This window comes from Balaenoptera musculus, chromosome 15 (assembly GCF_009873245.2).
Source record: "Balaenoptera musculus isolate JJ_BM4_2016_0621 chromosome 15, mBalMus1.pri.v3, whole genome shotgun sequence".
NCBI classification, from domain to species: domain Eukaryota; kingdom Metazoa; phylum Chordata; class Mammalia; order Artiodactyla; family Balaenopteridae; genus Balaenoptera; species Balaenoptera musculus.
This window is the reverse complement of record NC_045799.1, coordinates 62,060,776-62,080,617: the sequence shown is the minus strand read 5'-3', so window position 1 is coordinate 62,080,617 and position 19,842 is coordinate 62,060,776. Positions and strand designations below refer to the sequence as shown.

Sequence of the window (19,842 nt, the reverse complement as noted above, 5' to 3'; positions counted from 1 at the left end):
GAGGATCGAGGATGGAACAAAGGAGGCTTCAAGTTTTACCTCCTGGACATTTGCCGCCAATTAAAGCAGCGTTTTCGTGATGCTAAGGGATTTGGATTGACTCATCCAAATGAAGCTCGTAAAACTGCCAGATTCAAGAGGGAGATCTCTAAACACCAGTTAGCAACTTGGAAACCAAGGGACAAGCGAAGGGAGGACATTGAGAGCAGATGCATTGGGTGTGCGGTGGAGACACATGCCCACCAGGGTCACTCATAGCCCTTCTCTGAACCTGACCTCGTGAGCCTTAGGGAGAGCAGGTATGTTGGAGGCGCTCCTGCTTCATCCTTCCATTAGTAAGCATTTTTCATAGGTTACGTGATAATGTGTGCACAGGGCTTAGCCAAGGCCTAGATCTGTGCTAAGGGTTCTATAAATGTTGACTCTTGAGGTCCCTGAGAACCCTTAGAGGAATAAGGCACTAAGTCAAATTCCCAGCAGGTAAACTTGAAAACCTTGACTAAGATGGAGCTCATCATTTTAGGCTTCAAATAAATCACTTCTCTCGAGAGAAAGGGTATGAAAAGTCCAAAGCCTGACTCAATAGAATGACTTCTGTTTCCACCCGACTCAATTCAAGATGGCGCAGAACAAGACCAAACCCAATGTGGGATTGTGGGATTGTGGGCATCCAACCAGGAGTTTGTCTTTGCATTCTAGAAGAGCAAGGCAAAGAGAAAAGGCATCCTTCTGCTGGAAATAAATAACAGGCTAACTTAGGGTTCAGGGCTCTGCCTCTGAGACAGACACCTCAGGTTCAAGTCCCAATTCCACCCATACTAGCTGTTGACCTTGAAAATGTTATTTCACCTCTCTAACTTCAGTTTCCTTATCCATAAAATAGAAGGAATAGAACCACTCCCTCAGGGGTCTTATGAGGATTCAAAAAGCTAAAATAAGTGAGCAAATGCATACAACACACATAGCACGTGTGCAGTATAACAGTGCCTGTGGTAAACAGCAGTTCTTTTGAAGCCTGTCATGTGCCCAAGGTCACAGACAAGTATGCAAGAGAGCCAGGATGACCCTGAACCCACTCTCATGAGTTCACGCTGAGAGGAAGGCAGAACAAGCAGAAGCTGTGAGTCCCAGGGGAAAGGGCAAGACAGAGGAGCCAAGAAAATGGAAACACATGAAAGAATAATGCTGAACGTCGGGGGTGTTGGGACAGCAGCCTTTAAACCCATTCTCGAAAGAATCAACATCGCAGGAGACGGTCAAGTGAGAAGATACCCTCAGCCATGCAATATGATCTGACTCATACAGTCTGCACGGGAGCTGAGGGTATTAACTTGATTACTTCCCAGCAGGTGTGACAAAACCAATCTCCCCCTGGTTATTACAGCTACAGTCATTGGGACTATTTCAGTCAAGGGCTGTCACATTCCCGTCACTCCGAGCTTCCCCACCTGAGCCTGTAAATGCTTAGTACAGTCTGAAATTCTATTTCCCTCTTACCCTATTCCAACGGGTCTCGTGTGTGTGTGTGTGTGTGTGTGTGTGTGTGTGTGTGTGTGTGAAGGGAAGCTATTGGGGTCAGGACAGAGTGTGAAAGAACAATTTTTGCACATTCAACAAATACTAATTGGCCTAATAAGTGCCGGGCAGTGTTCAAGATGCTGGGAAAATCCAACAGTGAAGATGAGACATAGGATCCCTGCCCTCAGGAGCTTATACTCTTTAAGGCATTATCTTGGCAGATATATTCCGAGCTTCCCTCCTTCCTTCATTCCTTCCCTCCCTCCCTCTTTCCAACCTTCCTTCACTGATTCACTCACTTAATAAAAACTCTGGAGTCAGGCTGCATCCTACCTTGGCTACTTATTAGCTAATGCAACCTTGGGTAAATTTCTTAACCTCCAATTCCCTCTTCTCTAAAATGGAGGCAAGAATAGGACCCACCTGCACCATAAGCCCTACAGGGAGGTGAGGGCCTGGCTCTGAGAAAGAGCCAGGAAACTGAATTCAAGAATGGTCCGCACACAGCCTGTTAGCCCGGGAGGCTGCAGATCATCATCTGATGAGGTGTTTATCCAGGTCTGAGTGGGCCATGATCTCTACCCTGGCCATCCTGGAGCCCATCACGCATCTCTGAGATTGACAAGGTGGTGCACCTCCAGGCAAGGCTACATACTCTAAAGGCGGGGCCTGGGGGGAGCCCTCATTATCATCCACCTCTGTCTGCAGGCTGCTAGCAAGACTTCCGGGGGCCAAGAAGCCAGCCCCTCCCCTGGAGTATGTCACTGAGCCCCCAGAATATGTCCTGACTGCACTGACATCCTTCTGTATGTTTTAGATAATTTGATTTATTCAAGTGTCTACTGTTGACATTTGTCTCTAAGCAGTCGGACTCACGGGCAATGTGGGGAAATTTAGTGAGGTCACAAGTCAAGAGCTTAGTGCAGTGCCTGGCCCAGGGCTAGAGCTTGCGTGTTAGCTAATCTTGTCACTGAGCACTTGCTGTGCGTGTGCCAGGTGTGGGGATAATATGTACATACACACACGCGCATGCACACACGCACACACACACGATGCAAAGGTCAGTAAATGCACAATGACAGCCATCGTCACAAAAGCAACCTTGGCCCCTCTGAGCACCCACAGGCTGAAGGGAGCTCTTCAGTACTTTAAAGAACTCACATTCTCTGTCTCCCTTCCTTTTAAAACACGGGGAGTGTATTGCAAACACTAGTGATATGTTTTTAATGTTAGAAACAATGTGTAAGAAGCTTAATGATAGTTTTAGAACAAAATATAAGTTCTGTGCTCTTTGAGAATATAAAAAATAAAAATTGGAAGCATAAAAATAGAAAAAAGACAGGAAAGCAAGACCCAGGCACTAATTTAATCATCTTGTATAGGGCCATATATTGACTAATGGTTATATACTAAGAAATAGAGGAATAGATACCCATGTCTCCAGGTGGTTGTGAGAATGTATGTAATACCTTCATCCCGGTGCCTGGCACACAGCAATAAACAGTAAATGTCAGGTTCTCTGGTGTCCTCCCCCTCCACACCCCTTCCTTTTCTCCGCCACCTCCGCCAGGCACTCACATAAACCTGAGCTCAGACTCCCGCCGGACCAAGACTTCCCGGAGACGCTGGATTTTCACCATCTCCAGCTCGATCTCCTCTGGCCTCATGGTTGTCTCTGCCATGGAGATGATGTCCAGCTGATCTGTGCAGGAGACACAAAACGCAGGCATCAGGACCCCAAGGCTGCATGGGTTTTCAAGAATTCCCTCTGGACAGCCTCCTCTTTGCCCCAGCAACCTTCATACCCCACGAAGGCATACAGATCTCTGCCAGTGTTGCAAGTGTGTATTTGTGAGCCAGCCCTTTGGAAACTGGAAAGCAGGTTTCCATGGGAACCCTGTTACAAGGCAAGAGGAGGCTCAGGCGGGGTCACCAAAACTTGTTCAAGGTTATACATATGGCCTTGACAGCCCTGCCTGGCCCCGGCTTCTGAGCCTCTGGTCCCTTTGACCATGGCCTTTTCACCCTCTCCCAGTCGCCAAAGACCGATGCCAACTTTAGGCAGAAAAAAGTTTATAATAATTATTTTAGCAATACCATTAATAATTATAGGAATACTAAGTAATGTAATAGTAATATGAAATAATACGGGTTTATTGTAGAAAATTCAGATAATACAGATAAGCAAAAGAGAACAAAGCAAAAAGTCACCTATAACCCCACTGCCCAGAGGGAACAACTATCCACATTTTGATGGACATTCTTCTGATCTTATATTTATAATTAGAGTTATATATATTGCCATATAAGTAAAACCATATATTAAAAAACTATACATATAACCATATATATATATACCACATACATATAGCCATATATATTATCATATATATAGAAAGACACTATATATATGCCTATATATAAATATATCTGCATGTATGTATGTATATATGCATGTATGTTAGTTCACTAGGGCTATCATAACAAAACAACAGAAGCTGAACAGCTTAAACTACAGACATTTATTTTCTCCCAGTTCTGGAGGCTGGAAGTCCCAGATCAAGGTCTGGCAGGGTCAGCTTCTAGTGAGAGCTCTCTTCATGGCTTGTAGACAGCCGCCTTCTCACTGTACTCACATGGACTCTTTGTGTTCATGCAGAGAGAGAGCTCCCTGGTGTGTCTTCTTATAAGGACATTAATCCTATGGGATCAGGGCCCCACCCTTAATGACCTCATTTAATCTCAGTTACTTTCCCATCTCCAAATCAGCCACACTGGGAATTAGGGCCCCAACATATGAATTCGTGGGGGACATAAACACTCAATCCATAATAGTACGTATGCATGCGTATATATGTATATACATAGTTCCTCATATATTGCCGCTAACATCTTGGTGTACATTCTTCCAGTGCACACATATGGTAATTTATGTGATTATATATATTATATAGGTAGTGTGCATATATAGGGTAATATATATGGTTTTATACATGTGTTTTATATATATAATGTTATATATAAACACATCTATACTTTTTTAAAGAGTGGAAAAACATACACAAAGATGTTAGTAGTTAGATGTTATATATCGGGCTTCCCTGGTGGCACAATGGTTAAGAATCGGCCTGCCAATGCAGGGGACGTGGGTTCGAGCCCTGGTCTGGGAAGATCCCACATGCCGAGGAGCAACTAAGCCCGTGCACCACAACTACTGAGCGTGCGCTCTAGAGCCCAAGAGCCACAACTACTGAGCCCGCGTGCCACAACTACTGAAGCCCGCGCGCCTAGAGCCTGTGCTCCGCAACAAGAGAAGCCACCACAGTGAGAAGCTCACGCACCGCAACGAAGAGTAGCCCCCGCTCGCCGCAACTAGAGAAAGCCCACACACAGCAAGAAAGACCCAACTCAGCCATAAATTAAAAAAAAAAAAAAAAGTAAATAAATAAGTAAACAAAAAAAAAGGACCAAGTTAAATTTAAAAAAATAAAAAAGATGCCATATATTTATACGTATGTTATACACACACATATACCATCATGGAGGTCTGGTTTTTGTAATATAAAGTTAGGGTCTCACCATTTTATTACCTGCTCTTTTCACTTAATGACATTTCACGAGCGTTTCTACACGTCCTTGGTTGCTCTTCCTTGGCAGCAGTGTGAAAGGCTGTGTGTGTCTATTTGTGTCTGTATCATGAATCACTTCACCAAATCCCAGACACCTAGGTTGTTTGCTGTTTCCCCCACTAGAAGAAGCAGCCCTGTGATGAGCATTCTCAGAGATCAATCTCTGCGCGCCTCTAAGAGGTGCCTTTAGGCCACATTTCCAGAGTGAATGGCTGGGTTTGGAAGGATGCAGTAGTCTACTGCTCTTCATGGGTAGAGAAGGAGATGTAGGGAAGGAATGTTCTTCCTTTACTCCGAGGTCTACATCACATCACCTGCATCTGCTAACTCCTTCCACCCTGGGCTGTTGTGAGGATTGAATTAACCAAGGCATGTCACACTTGATGAACGGTTACGATTACCTTTGTTATTACCCCACTGTGCCACGCCATCTCTTTTAATCCTCACCACAAGCCAGAAGGACGAGGATGTTCTCTTTCTTGGTAAATAAGGAAAATAGCCCAAAGCTGGCAAGGGAAGGGGCTGAGCCCAGGTCTGCCTCTAAAACACATGCTCTTTGCCCTGTCATTGCTGCCCCTTCCTCACACAGGCATTCTGAGTCCGATACCCCCCTATCCATTCACATCTTAGGGTCGAAGGCGGTGTCTTACTTTTCTGTGGCCGCCGTAACAAATCACCACAAATTGGGTGGCTTAGGACAGCAGGAATTCATTCTTTCACAGTTCTGGAGGCCAGAAGCAGGTCTGTGTTTCCTCCAAAGGCTCTAGGGGAGGCTCCTTCCTTGCCTCTTCCAGATCCTGGTGGCTCCTGGCAATCTTTGGCTTGTGGCAGCATCACTCCAACCTCTGCCTCTGTTTTCACATAGCCTTCTTCCCCGTGGCTCTGTGTATCCTCCTCTGTCCTTTACTGTCTCATTGCACTTAGGGCCCACCCTAATTCAGTATGATCTCATTTTAATCTTTATCTTAATTCTCCCTGCAAAGACCTTATTCCCAAGTAAGGTCACATTCTGAGGTTCTGGGTGGATATGACTTTTCTTCGGAGGACACTATTTAATCCACTACAGTGATGAATGGTCACAAGCGTACAAGCTCCCTGACAGCGATATGTCACTGTCTCCAAGAGATTTAGTCACTGTGCATTGAGCACAGCCATGGCTGGAAGCAGCAAGAGTCCCAGGAAGCAGCCGGGGGGTGGTGGGGATGAATGGGATGTGGTGGGCGGGGGCAGTGGGGCATGGTGAAAATCAGCTGGGGGCCAGAGTTAGAGATCCTTGGTCTGAGGCCAGTCACCAGCTGCATGACCTTGAATGAGCCCTTTTACCTGTTAGCATCACATTCTTCCTTTGCAAAATGGGATTCAATAGCTATCATGTGCTACACTGTGCTGTAGGCTTTATATGTACCATCTCATTTAATCCCTATGTTATAGAAGATGTAGCTGAGGCTTAGAGAAGCAAAGTGACTTGGCCAACATCACAAAACCAGAATGTTGCAGAGGCAGAATTCAAATCCAGCCTCTCTCTCCCTCTCCCTCTCTCCCTCTCTCTCTCTCTCCCCTTAACTGCCTGCCTTAACCACATTATACAGCCTCGGGTGAGGGTTAAATGCATTTATGGATGTGAACGCGCGTAGTTAACCACCCCGCAGATATAAGTATCCTCATTTCTCACACATCATGGTTTAGACGGGCAACCTGATTTCCGTGGGACACATGCTGAAAATGGCAACATACCCTGGGGCAAAGCGTGGGACAGAAAGAATTAATCACACCCCATGGATTGGCATTTTACCTCCATCCTTGGGGGAGGATGGAGGCGGTGGCACTACCAGGCTCCAGGTGCTGAGATGAACACTTAGCTTTGACTTGGGGCAGAGGATGGAGCTGATACCTCTGTTGAAAAGTCTTGCTCATGGATGCTTTCCTTCCCCTGGAGAAAGGAGCAAAGCCTAGCCCTCAAATCAGATATGGAACAGTTAGAATTCTTTCTCTTAGTGACTGCTCTGTGCCAGGCACTGTGCTAGGCTCATTACACGCCTTATCTCATTTAATCTTCACAACACCCCAGCTGAGGAGTTAGCCAGCTACAGCCATGGGCCAAAGCCAGCCCCTTCCCTGATTTTGTAGATAAAGTTTTATTGGAACATTGGCCACGCTCATTCATTTGTGTATTATTTTGGGTGCTTTTGCACTATGACAGCAGAATGAGCAGCTGTAACAGAGACTGGCCCACAAAACCTCAAATATTTACTATCTGGCCCTTTACAAAAAAAGTTTGCCAACCCCTGCACCCCTACCCTAGATGGTAGATGCTATCATTTCCCCAGTTTAAAGGTTAAAAAAACAAACAACAAAAAAACCCAGGTTTAGCCAGTAATGATAATAGGTAACACTTATTGAGCATTTATCACATGCCAGGATCAAATCACCTTATTTAATTCCCCAAACAGTCCTGGGTGGTAAATACTGTTAGCATCCATTTCACAGATGAGCAGATTGAGCCTCAGGAAAAGGAGTAAGTGATGGGGCCAAGATTTAAAACCAGCTCTGTCCTACTCCAAAGCCCTTGTTGTCATCAATTCTATTCATTTAAGAACTACCTCCCCACTTAAGAAGCACCATCATCACCTTAGCAATAGAGAAAACTGAGTCTATTTTATTGCATTAGGTACATGGAGAGTAGCTGTTTTTAAGAGTTAGCAGGTGTGGTGATTATCTGGGGAGCTCTACCCCCAGGGATTAGGATACACCTGGGTTGAGGGGTGGGGGTCATGTCCAAGGACCTTCATACAGGAGGTCTTCAGACCAGACTCTGAGAAATGCTGGTACAGGATGTGAGTAAGTGAATATCATGCATGGTCGGTTTCTTTTCAGTCTGAACTTGTGTAATAGTACTAGTATGATGGAAACCTTGACAACATTCTCCAGCTAGAAGGCAGACATCCAACAGCTGCCAGTGAAGGTGTCCACGAGGAGGACAAATCCTGGAAGGAGACGGACAAGCGTTTCATGCCGCCTAGAGAAGACAGTCGCAACAAGGCTCTAAGAGAGAGCAAAGCATGGCTGTGTAGAGAGAACGAAGCACAAAGGCACAGAAGTCCCCAGGGCTCCAACTGCCATTGCTGTCAGTCAGCTTCCAGCAGCTGAGTCACTTCTGGGGGATGAGGCAGCTAAATCCATCTTTTTATCCCCAAATGCCACACCAGGGAGAGTCATGCACAGCAGCACCAGCAAACAAGAGCTGAGCACCGGACATGACTGGAATGTGCCAGCAGGTTTAATCATTTATCTTGAAAATTTAAAGCTACCCGGGGACAGGGCAGAGGCGGTGGGGTTGGCAAATGAGGGCTGACAATCTCCTAGAAACTCGTAATTCAAATACAGGCAAGAAGGAAAACTGCTGGGGACCAAAGAGAAGTCTTCCCTGGTCCATCTTTTCCAGTCATGGGTCACAGTAGGAAGTTAAGCCCAGGGTCCCCTGGACAATGCCCACTTTTGCTTATGCTTCCTAATTTCACGCACCCAGAGCTCTCTCATATTAAGCATTAGTAGGAGTCCAGCACTAACTCATCATGCTCCTAAATACCTTGGCAGGTAGGTACACTCATTATCATCCTCTCTTTACAGGTCAATAAGATGAGGCTCAGAGAAAACATAAGTGATTGGCCAAAGTCACTCAACCAGTGAGTGGCACAGACCCAGGTCTGTCTGATTCCAAAGCCCAGGCTGTAGGACAAAGGGCTACAGAATAGTGTTTCCAAAACCTCAATTACTATACAGAATTTACCACAATCATGTACTATCTGTTAGGGACTGAATGCCTGTGGCTCCACACACCCCTCCCCCCCACCTCCCAAAGTCATATGTTGAAATCCTAACTCTTAATGTGATAGTATTTGGAGGTGGAACATTTGAGAGGTAATTAGGGTTAGGGGAGGTCATGAGGGTGGGGCTCCATAACGGGATTAGTGCCATTATAAGAAGAGACACCACAGCTTGCTTCCTCTCTCTCTGCTCTCCACCATGTGAGGACACAAGACAGCCGTCTACAAACCAGGAAGAGGGTCCTCACCAAACACCAGATCTGCCAGTGCCTTGATCTTGGACTTCCCAGCCTTCAGAATTGTGAGAAATAACTGTTATTTAAGCCACCCAGTCTATGGTATTTTGTTACAGCAGAGTGAGCTAAACACTAACTATACCATCAGGTACTCAATATTTCTTTATGTTGACTTTTTTTCACTCACATAAACTCCTTAAAGGAAATTTCATTATCACATCCATAAATAATAGGTCTCCATCACTTAGCATAATTAGAAAATAGCCATAACCACAAGTCCGATGGAAACAAAGTGGTGTTATCAAATTCTGGCTAAATACTGTAGCCTGCTCAAGGCTCAGATTGAAGGCCTAATTTTTCTTTATTAACCAAGTAGATTAGCAAGTACTAAAAGTTAACAAGTACTGGAGAGGTGTTAAAGACAAACCACCAAACTGAGGCTTTCTTCTTTGGTAATCATAAAGATCGAAAATTGTAAAAAAGAGAGCGTAGGAGAGAGACTGTGGGCTCAGTTCCAGACCACTGCAATAAAGTAAGTATCTCAACAAAGCGAGTCACACAAATTTTTTGGTTTCCCAGTGCATATAAGAGTTAGGTTTGCACTTTACTGTAGTCTATTAAGTGTGCAATAGCATTATGTCTAAAAAAACACACAACAATGTATGCACCTTAATTTAAAAACACTTGATTGCTAAAAAATGCTAACCATCATCAGAGCCTTCACTGAGTCATAATCTTTTTGCTGGTGGAGGGTTTGAAACGTGAGAATTACCAAAACGTGACACAGAGACACGAAGTGAGCAAATGCTGTTAGAAAGGTGGCGTGATAGACTTGTTTGACACAGAGTTGCCATAAATCTTCAATTTGTAAAAAACACAATATCTGGGGACTTCCCTGGCCATCCAGTGGTTAAGACTCCACGCTCCCACTGCAGGGGGCGTGGGTTCAATCCCTGGTCAGGAACTTAGATCCCGCATGCCACGCAGTGCAGCCAAAAAACAAACAAACAAAAACACACAATATCTGGGAAGTGCAATAAAACGAGGTATGCCTGTAATTTTCCTGCAACCTAATTCAATGCGGTTTGATGCTAGAGCATCTGGGCATCTCCCACCTCCTGGGAAAGCTGTTGTAGAACTGAATTCCAGCCCTTTGGGTTGGGAGAGTCTTAGAGGTCCTTAGGGCAGCCTCATCTCTGTGTCTGACAGGATGTGGAATGACACAACAGGATTTGGTTCTGATGGTCCCTTGACAAGCAGCAGTGGGCCCAAACTCTTCAGTTCTCATTGGAAATCAAATGAGAACTGAGGGCTGAAGGAAATTTTGCAATCACGTGTCAAGTTTTTCACCCAAAGATGAATCAGCCATTTCAAGTCATTATTTCATCCCAGCTCGTATGACAGAGGCAATTTAATGAAGGTGAACCTATTCATTTCAATCCCACAAACACTTACTAGGCATCCAGCATCCTTAGAACATGCTCAGAAGGACACATGAGAGAAGGGCCACAGTGGTTGTCCTTGGAGGACATGGGAGACTGGGGGTCAATGTTGGAGGACAATCACCTTCCACCTAACACACCATTTTCTATTGTTCGAATTTTTAAATAAGCTTTTTATTTTGGAATAATTTTCGATTTATAGAAAAGTTGCAAAGCCAACGCCACAGAGAATTCCTGTCTACGCTTCCCCTAGCACCCACCACTGTTAAAATCACCAAGACACTGACATTGGTGATTTACTGTTAGCTATGCTGTTTGAAATCTTACCATGGCAGGTGTTACCTATTCAAAACAGATTTAAAATAAAGAAAAATATGTTGGATGCAGGTGCTCTGGGAGCCATGGGAGCCCTCAGAGACAGCATGTGAAGGGGTCGGTTATGGGCATGGACTTTCAGGTCTCAGGGCCAGCTCTCAGGCTGACCACGGTCCCATCAATTGTTGACTCTGGGCCTCAGTTGCTTCATCTGCAACGTGGGGACAATCATACACATCTTTTAGTGAATTTGCATAAGTGCCAGGCATATAGAAAGTTCTCTGTAATATTTGCTCTTATTATCCATTTAATAAATATGCATTGAAAACCTGCTTCGTGCCAGATTCTGTTCTAAGCAATGGGGATGGAACAAAACAGACAAAACCCTTGTCCTCGTCAAGCTGACCTTGTAGAAAAGGGCTTACATGTTGGGGAGAAAAGTCATTAGCTCACCAACAGCTTACCCCTGATAGTAGGTTTGGATAGATTCCGGTTCAAGTCCTGGCTCTACCAGTAATTGTGTGATCTGGACACATTACTGATTCTTCCCAAGTCTCAGTTTCCTCTTCTCTAAAATGGGACAGTAACTCCTACCTCATGGAGTTGCTGCTATGCAGATGAAGTGAGAAACCATGTCAAGTGCTTGGTGCTGTGCCTGGGCATGATAAAGGGTGGTCAGTATCACCTGTCCTTTCCCTGGAGGAGTCAGACTAACGTGGGGGAGGAGACAAAGTCAGGATCATCAGATCCGGAGAAGGACGGCCTTCCGGTCATTTAGACCCATGCCTGACCCGAACAGAGGGTCCAAGAGTGGCCCCACCAGCCCTCTGTCAAGGGGCCAGGCCCTTAGCTCTCACTACCCTGGGTACCCACAGGCACGTCTTCCTGGTATTGACCCAACAGAGAGTCTTAAACACTGGGGAAATAATATCTGAGCCCCACTACTGGGAATGGATATCCTGATGCATTTCAAAGGCTCCTGGGGATACCCCAGGCTTTTACTGTCATCAATCATTCACGTAGGAAAGAAGCTCATTTCAACCCCCAAACATCCTATTATGGGATGTATCAAGCATCTTGCCTTCTCGCTATAAAGTGAATCTAATGGGAAACAGCCGGTTGCTTTTAGTGAGTCACCATTTCCCAAGAACCTAAAGTAACTGCTTTTAATTCAGATGCTCCGTGCCCTCCTCCTCTGCCTTGTGAATAAGGATGCCTCTGGGTCCTGAGAGTTATCATACCTCCCGCTGCACGGAGCCTTCCCATCCGTGATGTCTCTTTGTAATCACAATCACCTCCCAAGGAAGGTTCTGAGGAAACTGACTTGTCTTCAAATCGTGGCCATGGTTATTATTCTCTAATGGGACTTTGGGCATGTTTTTTTAGCGTCTCCGAGTTTCTGTTTTCTCTGCCACATCGGCCTTGTCCAAGGTCACAAAAGTAATGAGGGAGAAGGCCCAGTCAGCAGTGGGGTTAAGAAACAGGCACTGGAGTCAAGCTGACTTGGGTTTAAATCCTGGCTCTGCCTCCTTCTAACTGCTGCCCTTGGGCAAATGACTTCACCTCTCTAAGCCTCAGTTTCCCTATCTGTAAATTGGGAGTAAGGATGTAGAATGTGAGAACATCTGAAGGCTCATTCTGAAAGCTCAGGAACCAAAGGGAAAGCAAGAGTTTCACCTCCCCTCTACTTGGCAGCCTCTGAGCACTTTGTTGGGACCTGAGTGTCTTACCCTCGGCACTACTGACATTTGGGGCTGGATCATTCTGAGCTGGGGGACTGGCCTGTGCACTGTAGGATGTTTAGCAGCATCCCCGGCCTCCACCCACTAGAAGCCAGCAGCATCCTCCCACCCACCCAAAGTGTCTTCAAACATTTGTGAATATTGCCATAGGGCACAAACTCATCCTCCCTTGAAAACCAGTGAGGTAGACCCACTTTTTCTTTTTTTTTTCAGTTTTTTAAAGTTGAAGTATAGTTGGTTTACAATGTTGTGCAGTCTCTGCTGTACAGCAAGGTGAGTCAGTTATACACATATAGACATTATTCTTTTCCATTATGGTTTATCACAGGATATTGAATATAGTTCCCTGTACTATACACTAGGACCCTGTTGTTTATGCATTTTACATGTGATAGTTTGCATCTACCAACCCCAAACCCCCAGTCCATCCCTCTTCCTCCTCCCCCTCCCCCTTGGCAACCACCAGTCTGTTCTCTATTAGACCCACATTTTCAACAGTGCTTTTGGGAGCATGGACATGAGACCCACGTGAGTGTGGTTAAAAAATCCATCTCTCTGGGCTTCTCCAGGGTCTACTGAATCAGAATCCCCCAAGAGGGGACCCCACAATCTGTACTTCATGAAGGCGATTCTTCATTCATTTCTTTGTGCCTCAGTTTCCTGAAATGGGAAGAGAGTGATGGAATCCACCACAAAGGCTCACTATGAAGATTAACTGAGGGAATCCATAGAGCCCTGGGCACGGTGTCCTCAATACATGTTAGCTCTTTTCATCCCAGAAGCACTGGTCTGGACAGAGAGGAACATGGAGGACACCAGAATTGGGGGAAGAACAGGAAAACCATGGACAGGAGGGTGACAGCCTGGTAATGACCACTCTACTCAAATGCCAGCTGAGAACTGTGACTAGTAATGAGGTGACACAAGGGGGACCATGAAAGCCACACGGGGGCTTTCCTCTCTGCAGATAATCACTGCTCACATTGACTGCATGCTTAAACTGCCTCCCCAGCTAAAACAAACGTGGACAACTGTTAATAAAAGGCAAGAGGAGAAAAAGAAAAAAAATATCCGTCTGTGTATTAGTTGTCTATGGCTGCCATGACAAATGATCACTAATTTATTGGCTTAAAAAGAATACAAATGTATTATTTTATAGTTCTGGAGTCAGAGGTTTGACATGGGTCTCACTGGGCAATAAACAAGGTGTCAGCAGGACTGATGCTCTAGGGAAGAATCTGTTTCTTCTCTTTTCTTTTCTTTTTTTTTTTTTACTTTTTGGCTGCATTGTACGGCATATGGGATCTTAGTTCCCCAACCAGGGATCGAACCCACACCCCCTGCAGTGGAAGCACAGAGTCTCAACCACTGGACCACCAGGGAAGTCCCAGAATCTGTTTCCTTGCCTTTTCTAGCTTCTAGTGGTCGCCTACTCTCCTTGGCCTATAGCCACTTCCTCCATTTTCGAAGCTAGCCATGACAAGTTGAGTCCTTTTATGGTGCATCTCTCTGACTCTTCGTCCTTCACATCTCTCTCTGACCCAGTCAAGAAAGCCTCTCTCATTTTAAGGGCTCATGTGATTAGATTGGGTCCACTCGGGAAATCCCTTATAATCTTCTCATCTCAAAGTCTGTACCTTAATTCCATCTGCAACAATAATTCCTGTTTGCTGTATGAGGTAACATATTCATAGGTTCTGAGGATTAGGGTGTAAGCATCTTTTGGGGACCTTTATTCAGTAAATCACAGTGTATATAATAGAAGGGACCAAATGAACCTACTGCGGAGGGTCCCAGGATGGGGTGATTATCATCCTCGTGGGCAAAATCTGTGTTCTGTAGAAAGGGGCCTAGTTTTAGTGAAGGAGGTGAGGCAACCAAGCAGTAAGACTGCCCTCCTGCTCACTGGGTATCGTCCACCCCACCCAGCTCAGTGCCAACAGCCATGGCACAACACCCTTAGCTGACAGCATGACTCAAGTTAAAATGTTGGCTCTGCCCCTTACTGGCTTGTGCCCTTGGACAAGTTGCTTACATTCTCTGAGTTTTTCCTTTTTTGTTTGTAAAGTGTGTCTAATAACCCTAGCTTGCAATATTTGTTCATTCCATAATAACTATCTGCAAGGCTGGTAAGCTGGTTATGTGACCTTTCCCACCGTCAAGGTCCGTCATCTGTTAAGCGGGGATAATAATAAAGGTTACTCATTGGCTGTGGTGAGGGCTGAACGACAGGTTGTGCGTAAGGCTCTTAGTGTGGTACCTAGTACATCATAAGGACAGTGAGGTCTTGGTGAGTGTCAATTATCACAACTACTATCACCGTCATCATCAGCAGCATCCTCCTCCTCATCATCATTACCATCATCATCACGTCATCATTATCATCTTCTGCATCATCAGCATCAGCATCGCCACCATGACCATCACGAGCATCACCATCATCAGCATCAGCATCACCACCACCATCAAAAGAGAAATCAGACAACCTTAGGCCGACACCACAGCTGGAGCTGGGGGTAGGGAAGGACAGAGGAGATCAGCCCCGGGAGCCCCTGCCCCAACTTCACCTCCCTTCCCAGAACTCCCTTCACTGGGAATACCCTACCTCTTACACCATCCCATTCCATGCCTTTTAAGGAGAATGAGAAGCACTAAAAAGCTGTGTGTCCTACCTGCATTGTCCACAAAACTAGTCTTAGGTCTGGAGGGAAGGGGGAGGGAGATCATATTAAGGTAGTGGAAAGCAATTCTTTTTTTTTAAACGACTATTCTAGAATATTACCCTTCAAGGAATCACCTCAGAACGCCCTATGCTTCCAATAATACCAACATTCCTCAAGCCTTTTAAAACTTTTATTAGACTCCAATATGGTGATTAAATCCTTCCTGGAATAAGGAGAGGTATTAATAAACAAACTCTTCTTTGATCATTGCTTTCAAATCAGTTTATGAGCCATTCCAGAAAAGCAGTTTAACACATTTATATTCACTTTTTTATATTCATGTGATTTGATTACCCACTTTATTTGGCTCAGAACGACCTTTCCAACCTCAAACTCCCTCTCCAAGGCAAAGGTTTATCACCATTGAGGATGTTCACAAGACTTCAACACAGATTGGGACTGCAGTTCCCAAGGGAGGTTTCCAGAAAGGTTTTCATTTGAATAATGTGTGTGTTACCTCTGGGGTGGGGCTTTGAAGGAAATGACACATGAGTTCTGACAGTTTATCTAACAATCTGTAATGTCATTTTTTCATTATTCAGTGTCCTCACCCCAACACGTCTAAGTGACCTTCAATGAGTCATCAAATCACTCTGTTGTATTTCTCCAACCCCAAGCAGAAGGGCTCAGACTGGTTTCTGAGGTCCTTAAAGACCCTACAAGAGAATATTCTCCCTAATTCAGAGGGAATTGGTAAGAATGTCGAATTAAAACCATGGAAATCGATAACCCTGTAATAACAATAAGGTAATTGTCCAATTAAAATTGCATAGACAACTAATGTTTTTTGGTACTTCTGCAGGTTCATCCTATTATTCAAGGTTCATTTCTTTAAAAATGGTCCTCCAGCCCTGCAATCTCAGAAAGACTTCATGAATATAGACAATTATGAATCTATCCTGAGCTGTGATTCATGCATCTTTTACTAAGACTCCCTAACACTTCCAATTTACAAACCAATTCAGAAGTAAGCAGAGGGCCCAGGTCACGCAAGGATGGGTAGAGAACCAGATGGTGCTGCTTAAAAGCCTGCTTGGCGGGGCTAAGATGATTAGAATCTAGAGGAAAATAAATTGGGACTGTCTAAAGTAATATTTCAGTTTTTAAAAATTGCTTAGCCTGGAAATCATGTGGCTCATTTCATCCCTCACTGGCTGGAAACTTAACTGGAGAGATAAACTGCTTGGAGAACATTATTTTATTTCAGAAAGTTCAAGACCGAGGAATAGCCTGGGATAAATCCTTTTCTGAGCTGGGGTGGTTTGGGTGTGATTTGGGATGCTTGAGGGTCAGAGAAAAACAGCCAGGGAAGTCTGTGCATGGGCTGTGTGCAAGCATGAGTGGGCCAAGTTCAATGTTCAACAACACAGGCTGCAAGCTGGGAAGCGAGAGGGAGAGTTGGATCATGGCAGAAGAAGAAAGGACACAAATGTGGAAATGGACTTGCTGGATTGAAAGTCCAGCATGAGAAGTAAGATAAGCCCCTAAACAGAAAGAAAGCAAACGTCGGACAAAAGGCAAAAGCATCGGACTAGAAATACTCACGGATATATATATATATATATTTAAACTATATTCCATACTTTGCTCAGATTTCCTTAGTTTTTACCTAATGTCCTTTTTTTGTTCCAGGATCCTATCCAGGACACCCCATGACATTTAATCATCATGTCTCCTTAGACTCCTCTTGGCTGTGACAGTTTCTCAGAGTGTCCTTGTTTTTGATGGCAACATTGACAGTTTTGAGGAGGATTCATTAGATGATTTTGTAGAATGTCCCTCCACTGGGATCTGTCTGCTGTTTTTCTGTTGATTAGACGGGGTTATGGGTTTGCAAGAGGAAGACCACAGAGGGAGAGTGTCATTCTCACTGTCTTCTATCAAGGGCACTCTAAAGGTCACTCTTGATGTTGAGCTGGATCACCTGGTCGAATTCATAATTGTCAGGTTTCTCCCCCCTACTCTTTTCCATACCGTACTGTTTAGAAGGAAGTCACTAAGCACAGCCCACGCTGACAGGGTGGGGACTGATGAGCACTTCTTTGAGGGCAGCATATGGTATTATTTTTATAAATAGAAAAATATTCCCACATTAGAAGGTGAGGAGGATCACATGCCAGTGGATCCAAAACCCAGAACTTCTGTGTGTCCCAGCTAGAACTGGGGGTGTGGCAAGGGCCAGCTCCCCAGCAACGCTGCAAGAGATGCAAAATCTGAGTGCTCAAGTCCAAACGTCAACTTGATTTCAACAAAGCTGAAGATGCCAAAAAGCTGGGTGCAAAAACTAGGCAAAATTTCAGCCAGTTGGGATACATTTCATAGGCAGTGATTTTCATCCTAACCAGCATCCCTTTTCAACACTCAGGGCTCCACCCCCTCAGGGGGTCCTTCCTCTGTGGGACCTTGGGCAAATGACTTGGCCTCAGATGTTCTGAAGGGCTTTTCACATATTCAACGTACCTACCATAGGCCAAGCAATGTTCTGGGCACTAGGCACACAGAAATGCAGCATTCATCCTAGTGGGGAAGATGGGCAGCAAGTAAAAAAATAAACAACATCCTTTAAGTTGACAGGACCATGCAGAGAGTAAAATGTGGTTATGGTCTGGTAAGCGATTGACAGGGCCTCCTTCAGACAGTGGGGCTGAGGAAGACCCCTCTGAGAAAGTGACATTTGAGCTGACACTAAATGACCAAGAGGAGCCAGCCTGGGAAGATAGAAGGAAAGAATGTTACCAGCAGATGGAACAGCAAGTGCGGGAGCCCTGAGAGGGGAACCAGCTTCACGCTCAAGAACAGAGAAAAGGCCAGTGTGGGTGGAACAAAACGCGAACAGGGGAGGGTGTGACACGATGGAGAGACAGGAAGGAGCCAGATAATGCAAGGCCTTGTGGAAAGTTGGATTTTATTCCCAGTGGTTGACCTACAGAAGGATTCTAAGTGGGGGAGCGATGAGATCGTTATCTCCCATGAGAGCGGGTGTAGAGGTAGGGAGCAGGCATCAAGGTAGGAAGACCAGCTTCCTGCAACTGCCTCACAGAGCTGGAGAATTAAATGCAGCACAATGTGTGCAAATTGCTTAGTCCAGGGCTTGGTCATAGGAAGTGACCAGTAAATGAAATAAAATACATGCAGTCAATAAATGCATGACTGCAGTTATGCAGATGCTTCCTGCTTCTTCCAGCTCAGCCACAGACACCTCTGCAGCTCCCACTCTCCGTGGACTTTTGCAGAAGGTGATTCAGCCCCTCAGTTGCTGGCTGTCCTGTTCCCACAGACAGGGCTGTCTGGCCTGGGGTGTGGCAAATGGGTGGCAGGGAGGCTGAGCATTTTGGGGGTACACACACACCCAGGCACACAAGATGGGGTCTGAAACATTGGCCCAGGCTCCAGAGTTAGGACTGGAGTGTGTCCTGAGGGTCCTCCGTAAAGGATAACGGAATATGCCACCCCAAAACATGCCCCTTTGGCATAGGATTACTTTGAGATGAAGGCAATGGAGAGAAAAAAAAGATACAAGAAAAGCTCTCTGCCCTCCTTGATTTGCCTACAAGCAGGACATCAATTTATAATAAAGAGGTCTCCCCTCCCCTCTGTACCAGGAAGGAGAGAAATTAATCACTGGAAACAACTCTAGATCCTCATCAGCCTGGAGATGGCTCCAGAGGAATCTATACAACAAACTTAGACTAACTAGTCCTTATTGTCCATTAGTTTCCCCCATCTACCTACCTTCTCATAAGAAACTCAAAGTCCCTTTTCTTTGTCTTGCCAGTACTCTAGAAATGTATTGTTCTTCTGTTAAGATGCTATATCAGCCCGAGTTCTAACCACTGTTATGAGTTACTCATCACTCCCAGGTATATGTGTGATGCACATGTTAATAAACTCTTGTTTATTTTTCTCTTGTGAATCTGTCTTTTGTCAGTCTCATTTACAGGGCTCCAGCCAGGGAGCCTGAGATGGGTAGAGGACAAATTTTTTTTCCCTTCCCCACACCTGGTTGGCACCTCCTAAAGTAGGTGCATGTAACTGAGGGCCACACTCTTGTTTGGCGGAGGATGGGGGAAAAAATGCTGAATCTGGAGTGGGTCACTGAGAGCAAAAGAAAAACGAGGTCAGAGTGAAGGGTACCAAGGGATAACCTTGAGGTGATAAATATCTGGGGAAAGGTAGGAAAAGCTAGACTCTGTGGTGTGGAGAGGAGCAGAGGAAATTGTCATCAATATTCCCAAGGCTGGAAAGCTCCACCATGAGTCACAAAGAGCCCACGTCAAGAAACAGCTATTTTGAGCCCAGCTAGAGGGTGGGGCACTGTCTGCCTTTACTGAGACGGGTGAGTGGCTGAGCCAGGCCTTTAGCTATTCAAGTCACTGCTTCCCCTAAACAGAATCTCAATCAACTGAGTGCTGA

The 19,842-nt window shown here is 45.2% G+C and overlaps 1 protein-coding gene across 1 annotated transcript in view; it reads right to left on the bottom strand.

Annotated features, from left to right (window-relative positions):
• Window positions 1-19,842, bottom strand: part of LOC118881544 (bMERB domain-containing protein 1) — a 156,436-nt gene that overhangs the window by 43,611 nt on the left and 92,983 nt on the right. The window contains exon 5 of the mRNA XM_036826597.1: window positions 3,097-3,220. Coding sequence (XP_036682492.1) covers window positions 3,097-3,220 — 124 coding nt within the window. The remainder of the gene's footprint in view (window positions 1-3,096; window positions 3,221-19,842) is intronic.